This window comes from Brassica oleracea, chromosome C5, assembly GCF_000695525.1.
Source record: "Brassica oleracea var. oleracea cultivar TO1000 chromosome C5, BOL, whole genome shotgun sequence".
Lineage (NCBI taxonomy): Eukaryota > Viridiplantae > Streptophyta > Magnoliopsida > Brassicales > Brassicaceae > Brassica > Brassica oleracea.
In genome coordinates, this window is record NC_027752.1 from 44,511,378 (window position 1) to 44,520,353 (window position 8,976).

General features: G+C 34.8%; 2 protein-coding genes across 2 annotated transcripts; both read left to right on the top strand.

The window, feature by feature from the left end:
* The first annotated feature begins 1,355 nt into the window (after window positions 1–1,355).
* On the top strand, window positions 1,356–3,223 carry LOC106295664 (pentatricopeptide repeat-containing protein At3g06430, chloroplastic). Its single transcript, XM_013731632.1, has 2 exons — window positions 1,356–1,750; window positions 1,857–3,223. The coding sequence occupies exons 1-2, from the start codon at window positions 1,412–1,414 to the stop codon at window positions 3,021–3,023; spliced, it is 1,506 nt and encodes a 501-aa protein (XP_013587086.1). The 5' UTR covers window positions 1,356–1,411; the 3' UTR covers window positions 3,024–3,223.
* A 6-nt stretch (window positions 3,224–3,229) lies between these two features.
* On the top strand, window positions 3,230–4,590 carry LOC106295665 (autophagy-related protein 8h). Its single transcript, XM_013731633.1, has 5 exons — window positions 3,230–3,395; window positions 3,480–3,535; window positions 4,050–4,102; window positions 4,190–4,308; window positions 4,399–4,590. The coding sequence occupies exons 1-5, from the start codon at window positions 3,230–3,232 to the stop codon at window positions 4,485–4,487; spliced, it is 483 nt and encodes a 160-aa protein (XP_013587087.1). The 3' UTR covers window positions 4,488–4,590.
* The last annotated feature ends 4,386 nt before the right edge of the window (window positions 4,591–8,976 follow it).

Genomic DNA, 8,976 nt, shown 5'->3' on the forward strand with positions numbered 1-8,976 from the left:
CTCCACCATTGTATCCTGAAATTTTGGGCCTTAGTAACCTTTTGTTGTAGGGGAAGTATTTTGTTGCACAAAAAAAAACACTTTGTATTTTCGTAACTTTTTCTAGCATAGTTGTTTCAAACAGTCATAATAATACACAAAACTGATATGTAGTGGTAATACACACATCTTACAAACAGCTATAATTACGTTCAAATGTCGCTGTAGTTACGTTATAAAAAAGTTATAGCATATCTTAATTAGTTCATAGTAAGCTGGAAAAATGGTACAGATAATATATTTATAGATCGCTTTCGGATCGGTTTGGACCATTCGTGTGATAAAGATCTTGTAAAACTGATGTCATGACATAATTCAATGAAATCAGCCTAGCAACTGACCTAAGTGTTAAAAAGAAAGTTGTACACCTATAGTTCGCCACTAGAAGAATGTAAAACATTCTTAGAGAAAAATGTACTAAAACATATGAATTATCTACGAGTTGAATCGGTCATTCTATTTACCAAACCCTTGAAAACAGCTATTTAGGCCTGAGCGTTTTTTTTTTTGTGTTAAAAAAAAAAAGGCATGAGCGCTTTTACACCAATATTTAAACTCGAACCAGAAAACTAAAACCGGTTCCGAACTGTTATACAAAAATATCCGAACGGGACTTATGAGCTTAGTATTTTGGAATTTGGTTATAACCCGAACCGAACCGAAATTCAAACTAGGATTCGAAGATATTTGAAACTAGTTAAATATGTTAATATTTTTATATATGTTAAGATATTTAGATATTTTAGAATATTCAAATATTTTTATATTTGTTTTATTTGTTATTTGAAATGCTTTTTAGTTAATTTAGATATTTTATCTAATTTTAATTAGATTTGTGAATAATTTCTATATTTTGAAAACAAAAATTTGTCAATTTCTGAAGTTAAAAAAAATATAATTTTTGGACGATTTCAAACATTAGTTACAATCCGATCCAAACCGAATCCTGAAGGAATCGAACCGAATCCGACCCAATAATTAGTAAAACCTGAACATGACTTATGAGCATAACACCCCGAAAATCCAAATCAACCAAACCGAAACCGACGGGCTCCCAAACGCCTAAGCCTACGGCTATTAATAAGTCATAATGTAGTTTACATGTGTTAAAACAAAAATATTGCTGTCAGAATCTAGCTCTTCATTACTAATGAGGTGGTTGTTTAAGTTTCTCGATCGTTTTGGATATCATGCACTGGTTCTACCGGTTTGAATTTCGTTGTTAAATACGGTACAAATCGATTTGAGCTATTTGAACCTGAACCGTATAACCGGGTTTATCTGTAACCGGATTTGACCATATCCAACCGAAACGAGTATTAACGAGAATTATCCGAAAGACAGAGAGAGAGAGAGTGAAAGGAAGAAGACGATGGCGTCAATGTCTCTCTCGTTTTCTTCTTCGCTATGCTCATCTCGAATCCCCGAATCAAAACGCAGATTCCACCAAAGAGAACCAATCTTCGCGCGATGCGTTCTCGCCGCTTCTAAATCATCTCCGGGAGGAGGCGCCACCGCCGCGACGAAGAAGAGGCTCTGGAAGGAAGGAGAGTTCCCCGGAATCACGGAGCCTGCTAACACTCGAAGAGCCCCGATGAAGAACGTGAAGAAGAAGCTCGACAGGAGGAGCAAAGCCAACGGGTGGGCTTGCACCGTCACCGAAACGTTATCCGATCTCATCGCGAAGAAGCAGTGGCTGCAAGCTCTCGAGGTGATTCAGTAAAGTTCGAATCTTTTTGAATTAAAAATGATTTGATTCAGTAAAGTTTGAATCTTTTTTGAGTGAATGATGATTTGATTCAATTGGGTGTTTCCAGGTGTTCGAGATGCTGAGGGAGCAACCGTTTTATCAGCCAAAGGAAGGAACTTACATGAAGCTCCTCGTTCTTTTGGGGAAATCAGGACAGCCTCACCGTGCACAGAAGGTGTTCGACGAAATGCTTGAAGAAGGACTTGAACCAACTGCTGAGCTCTACACTGCTCTACTCGGTGCTTACTGTCGTAGCAATCTTATAGACTCTGCTTTCTCAGTTCTCGAACGGATGAAAAGTTTACCTCAGTGTCAACCTGATGTTTACACTTACAGCACTCTCCTCAAAGCCTGTGTGGACGCTTCTTTGTTTGATTTGGTTGAGTCTTTGTATAGAGAGATGGATGAGCGTTTGATAACTCCAAACACTGTGACTCAGAACATAGTTTTAAGCGGGTACGGGAGAGTTGGTAGGTTTGATCAGATGGAGAAAGTTTTATCAGATATGCTGGTGAGTACTGAGTGTAAGCCCGATGTGTGGACGATGAACATTATCCTCAGCGTGTTTGGGAACATGGGGAAGATAGACATGATGGAGAGCTGGTACGAGAAGTTCAGGAACTTCGGGATCGAGCCTGAGACTCGGAGTTTCAATATCTTGATCGGTGCGTATGGGAAGAAGAGAATGTATGATAAGATGTCGTCCGTGATGGAGTACATGAGAAAGCTCGAGTTTCCGTGGACGACGTCGACTTACAACAACATCATCGAGGCCTTTGCGGATGTGGGTGATGCGAAGAACATGGAGTATACGTTTGATCAGATGCGTAGCGAAGGTATGAAAGCAGATACAAAGACCTTTTGCTGTCTCATTAATGGATATGCCAATGCTGGTCTTTTCCATAAGGTGATAAGTAGTGTTCAGTTAGCTGCGAAGTTTGAGATACCTGAGAATACTTCTTTTTATAATGCGGTTATATCGGCGTGTGCCAAAGCGGATGATCTTATAGAGATGGAGAGAGTGTACACGAGGATGAAGGAGAGGGAATGTGTGAGGGATTCGAGAACGTTTGAGATCATGGCGGAGGCGTATGAGAAGGAAGGGATGAACGATAAGATATATTACTTGGAACAAGAGAGGCAAAAGGTTATGGATCATCATGCTGCAGCTACGAAAGAGGAGGGGATGATTGCAAGGGGAGTGGAGATCTTTACCATTCAAACAGTAGAGTAAAAGAGAGTTTGTAATACACTTGGATTGTTCTTGCAGCTATGTGTATAAAGCTTTTTTTGTTTTTGTTATGTTGAATGTTTGGTTTTTTAAGAAAAAGGAATCATTCTCTTGCGTGTTTTCTTTATGGGCCATAAAATTATATATTCAGCCCATAAAGCCCAGTAACTACTTGTCAATTCTATAAAGATGTTTCATTTGTATCTCTTATGTTTTCTTGTCAAACAATCAAACGAACCACCAAAAGAAAAGTTGAAGACAATCTTCTGCTCTGCAAAGACAAAAAAAACAAACAGCTTAGATCGGTCGGAATCATTCGCCGGAAATATACAATGGGGACTGTTGTCAAGTCTTTCAAGGATCAATTCTCAGCTGGTTTGTTTCGGTTAATCTCTCTTTTTGATTGATGAATCACTCTCTTTTTTATATTGATCGGTCGTGTGATTATGGGTGGTGCAGATGAGAGATTGAAAGAGTCGAGGAGCATCACTGCGAAATATCCAGATAGAGTTCCGGTTAGTTAAGTTTCATGTCTAGTTCATCGTTTTGTGGTGGTTCGGTCTGAGTTGTCGTGCTGTTGTTGATCTCCTTAGGGTTTGAATGATTGGTTACTCTGATTTTTGTTTCTATGATCGGTGATTCACTCTGGTCAATTCTTAGGGACTAGCTCTTTTGTTCTTTCTTGAGGGTTGGAATCAAATAAAATGAAAGATTGTAAGCAATCATGTGATTACGTTTTGTCTTATTTAATAAAGAAAATTTGTAAGTAATAATTAATCTGAATAAAACGAATAATTGATGATAACAATTATTCGGATCATCTATAACTCTACATATGATCTAATGATTGAGTCCACCTTTATCTTTCTTAATCCAAGTCTGTTATGACTCAACTTGTGTCTTTAGTATTTGCTTTTTGGCATTTTATGTTTTCTTTATTCATCAAACTCTAGTACATATTATGCGAGTGATATTGATAATTCCCATTTATTTGATTGGTTTCTTACTTATATTTATTCATCATCACAGGTGATCATTGAGAAATATTCAAACGCAGACCTCCCTGACATGGACAAGAACAAGTAAGTTTGTGTCATCACTTTAGCTGTTGAAACAAAGTGAATATACATCAATACACTAATTGAATTAATACATATTGATCTGTGCAGATACTTGGTCCCACGAGACATGACTGTTGGACATTTCATTCACATGCTAAGCAATAGGCTACATTTAGATCCTTCTAAATCTCTGTTTGTTTTTGTACATAACACACTTCCTCAAACGGGTACGTAACTAGCATGCAACATCGATGTTAAATCATTTCCTAATAAAACAATCCACTAATAAATCATTTACTATTCTCTTGATTCTGCAGCTAGTTGCATGGACTCTTTGTACAATACTTTCAAGGAAGGAGATGGTTTCTTGTATATGACTTACAGCACCGAGAAAACATTCGGCTAACAAAAAGATCATTCGTTGCTTAATATTTGAAAAGCTCATTCTGAATAATCCGTTTGATTCATATGTTTGTGATCAATAAATGAATGTCAGCTATTGTTGTTGTCAATAAGCTCACCTTTGTACAGAAAAGCTAAAAACATCCGACTTTGTAAATCATATTGCACAGAAAGGCAATAATAATAAAACAAAGTGATGATATGATTCACACGAAACCTTTTTTTTCCTTGTCCTTCCCTCATAAAAGGGAATGAATATATATTAGTTTCGTGCAAGCACGTAAGTTTAGGGAGATAATATGGTAGAATGAGGCCTAAGACATTTCAATGTTGGTGCGTTTTACGTGTTCCATACGACTTGGATTTTGTGTTATGCGATCATGTTTTAAGTTGAACCGCAAACTTCGTTGAATATGGTTTGTGTATATCCTTTTGTATAGGCTAGCTTTACAAATTACAGTATTATTTGGACTTGGTTGGGGTTTTTTTAACAGAAAACTAAGAACGAAACTGGTGAACCTTTAAATTCATCTCTTCTTTTATTACCAATCAAAATGTCATATAGATTAATAATAAATTATATTATTTTTTTTAAAAAAAATCTAAAATAATTGGAAAAAAATAATAACGCTCATTTTAATGACGTTAACACCACTATCTAAACCCTAAATCTTAAATTCTAAACCCTGAACCTTAAATCTAAATCCTAAACTCTAAATTCTAAACCAAAACTCTAAACCCTAAACTCAAACCCTATATCTTAAACTCAAATCCTAAACTTTAAACCCAAACCGTAAACTCTAAACCCAAACCCTAGACCTTAAACTCAAACCCTAGATGCTAAACCCAAACCTAGACTCTAAACCCAAATCTTAAACCCTAAAGAAACAATATCAACATTAACCCAAACCTTTAGGATATAGGATTTGGATTCAGGGTTTACGATTTGAGTTTAGGGTGTAGGTATTAGGTTTGGATATATGGTTTGAGTTTAGAGTCTATGATTTGGGTTTAGGATATAGGGTTTGGATTTAGGGTTTAGGGTTTAGGGTATAAATTTAAAGTTTAGGGTTTAGTTAGTAGTGTTAGCATCATTAAAATTAGCGTTATTATTTTTTTCAATTATTTTAGATTTTTTTTAAATAAAATTAATTTATTTTATTATTAATTTATGTGGTATTTTGATTGGTAATAAGTGGATAGGTGAATTTAAAGATTGTAAGTTCGAAAACTAGTGCCTTTCATACAAAGCGAATTTCAGAATAATATTCACAAACAATGTGTTAAGAACCTAATGGGCTTCATTGGTTAATCTTCTTTCCCTTTTCGTCAAACTGACACATAGATATTCTTAAAGTGGTTATGGAATTGGCCGCTCGAGACACATTTCTTTATAATGTGTACTGACAACTTACTATTTTTCTTCTCATGAGCTGTAAACTAATTTGGGTTTATGTTGTTTAAACATGTCTCAGATACATTTCATCTGCTCTTTCATGATTTTTTCCATGCAAGAAAACATTATTCGTTTATGAACATGCTCTATTGGATTCTTCTTAGTTTCAGAATAGATTTGCTAGATCTTCGTAAAGCAACCATAACACTTAATTGTTTTATCTGAAATTAGTTTCCACTCTACTATTTAATTCCTCATATTGTCTAGGTAGTATATATATACCTTTTAGTATATTCATGTTCTTCCTGAAAATGAAAGATTTTTTATATAATTTGGGATATTTGCTTATATCTGTCTGTTAATATGTATCATTTATATGTACGTTGGTTATATGAAAATTCCTCATGTTTCTGATAAAAGGGAATCAAAGCATAATCTCGAGGTATAAAGCTATTTGTGCGTTCGGGGACTTCGCAGTCGAGTAAGAGCAATTCAACACGCGAAGACTCAATGCGAAGATGTTGAGGTATCTATCTATCCTCTTTGGTGCTGTCTGGATAAGGAATAACATTTTCAGAATAATTAAATGTGTTGTAGATTTATTCCTTGGACCTTTTAAAATCTTTCTCTAAAGTATCATCTGATCAAGATGGGCAACAAAACTCTATCAAGCTACACAATATGAAAACATAACAATAAAAACAGAAAGAATAAAGGTTATGTACATATGGTATATCTTTCTTTTTGTTGTCCCCCACCATATGATTCTACAATCTTTATGAGTCAATGTTTCAGTGTATTCAGTATTCCTGTCGGTAAAAGTTTTGAAGAAACAGATAACCTGTGGATGAAGATGCCACTTTTTTTAAAGAACCAATAAGTGTTGTATTAAAATAACTAGTCTATGAAATCTTTTATCTGTTCATAAAATCAGTTTGTGAACCAATAAGTATCGACGTTGGAGGTAGGCTAACAAAAACTAGGAAGCAAATGAGGATCATGACGATTTCCCTACTATAGAGGTTGAGACAATGTCCTCTTGGATACTTTGAATCCTTACTTGTCAAATTGATGCATCATAGATCAACAATGGCAGTATCAGTGGCTTAGGGTGGAGTCTTAAGGTACAAATGGGCTTAGAATACTTCGGATTACGGGTGTGTAACAGGAGTCTCTCAGCTTTGCATGCTGAAATAGAAGGGTTACTTTGGGCAGCCTCATGTACGAGAGACATAAAGATCACTTCGGTACGGTTTGAGATGGACTGCTCAGATGTAGTGGATATGACTACAAACCCGATGGACTGGCCAGCATTCGCGACAGAGATCGAGGTGTTCTAGAGGTTACATGATGATTTTGAGGATGTGAAATTGTCTCATATTCCTCGAAGTCGGAATGGTCGGGCAGATGGGTTAGCAAAAGATGCAAAAACCAGAAGTTATATTTTCTTCCACATAGATCAGACCCGGACAGATGGAGATGCTCTTCGGAAGATCGGCTCGTCTGTTCTTCACCTGATTTAGCCTAGATGGGTAAACGAAAAAAAAAACCAACAAGTGTTGGTTGCTCAAAAAAAAAAGTGTTGAAATCTACGAAGATGATTTAAATTCTTCTTTAAGTTGCACAAAAAAAGGTATAGTTCTTTTTTCGAAGACAACCAAAAATCATTATTACAGCCATAAAAGATCCATTGCAAGAGAACATTTAGGTATGAAAGAATGCTCCTCTTTTTTCACATTATACAATCAAAACGTCATGCAACAAATAAGACAACGATGTTATCGTCCCTAACTCCGCCCAATATTGTATTTAGTAGTAAAAAAAAGTAAATGCACTCCCTACCCAAACATTATATCATATTTAGGTGTATACCCTATTTCTCCCCATTTTTTACCCCCTTTTTACCCCAAAAACCATGGTATCTCACTTCTTTGTGTATATCTACCTAATTAGCTCTAATTTTTATAGTTCGAAAATATGCGTATTGAAATTTAATATATAAAGAAAAAAATGTAAATTTGATCACCGACATTTGGTAGATGAAGAAAGGAGGGATGTTATGGTCCAAAAGATCCTTTGGGAATAACACAATCTCCAAAAGCTGGTCACATGTGGCTCACTCCTTGCCAAGTCAGACCTTCTACATTTTTATTTATTTCTCTCATTACATAATATTATTAATTTCCTTTGCAAATGCTTTTAGTGCTCATTAGGCCGAGTAATTTTCACCTTTCAACTTTAAATGTCGGAAAACTTTTATTTCTTGTGATAAGGTGACAAGGAATCTCAATTTTTTATTTTATTTTTGTAAAACGGGAGTCTTAAATTTGGTATCAACTATAAAAACTTTTTAGATTCGTATTTAATATGAAATGTCTTTTTGGTGTGCTAGATCTTGAACATTTTATTAATATTTCAAATATGCAACATGACCAAATTGATTTCCATTAGTGGCATCGGTAAATGTATTATAAACCTTTGTAAAGCTTCTTTAAAAGCATACAAATATATAATAAATGTACTATCTAAGAAGTTAGACAACTATTGAAAGAAAAACCCTAGACCCACTTCATACTAGAAAGAAAATGCAGGTTTTTATCTTTTAAGGTCAATCAAAGTATAACTAAACGAACCAAATTTGATTCTACTTGGTTGTCGTTGTTCAAATTAACTGTCACTGGGTGGAGAAATAAATCATCTCTATTATTAAAAGAGAATTACCCATTAAAAAATACCTCCAAATTTTCTAACTTATTTACACTTTCATGCCACTGAGAATTAAATTAAATTACTTATTTTAATGTTTGTTTTTTCCAGTTAAATTAATGAGTTTTCATTAATCAAATTTAAACTTAATGTCATTAAATGAACCTAAAAATACATCATATTTAACGTAGCTTATTACGTACGAGTACGGTCCAATAATGAACTTGAATTTTATTTTTACGAAAACGTGAATCACTTGACTTATGTAATATTTAAAATATATTAACTACAATATAACAAATGCATATAACCTACCTATACTTTAGTTTGAAATGATCATGTTCAAGTTTTATATAGTCAACTTACATCATGCATCGATCGATGTACAATA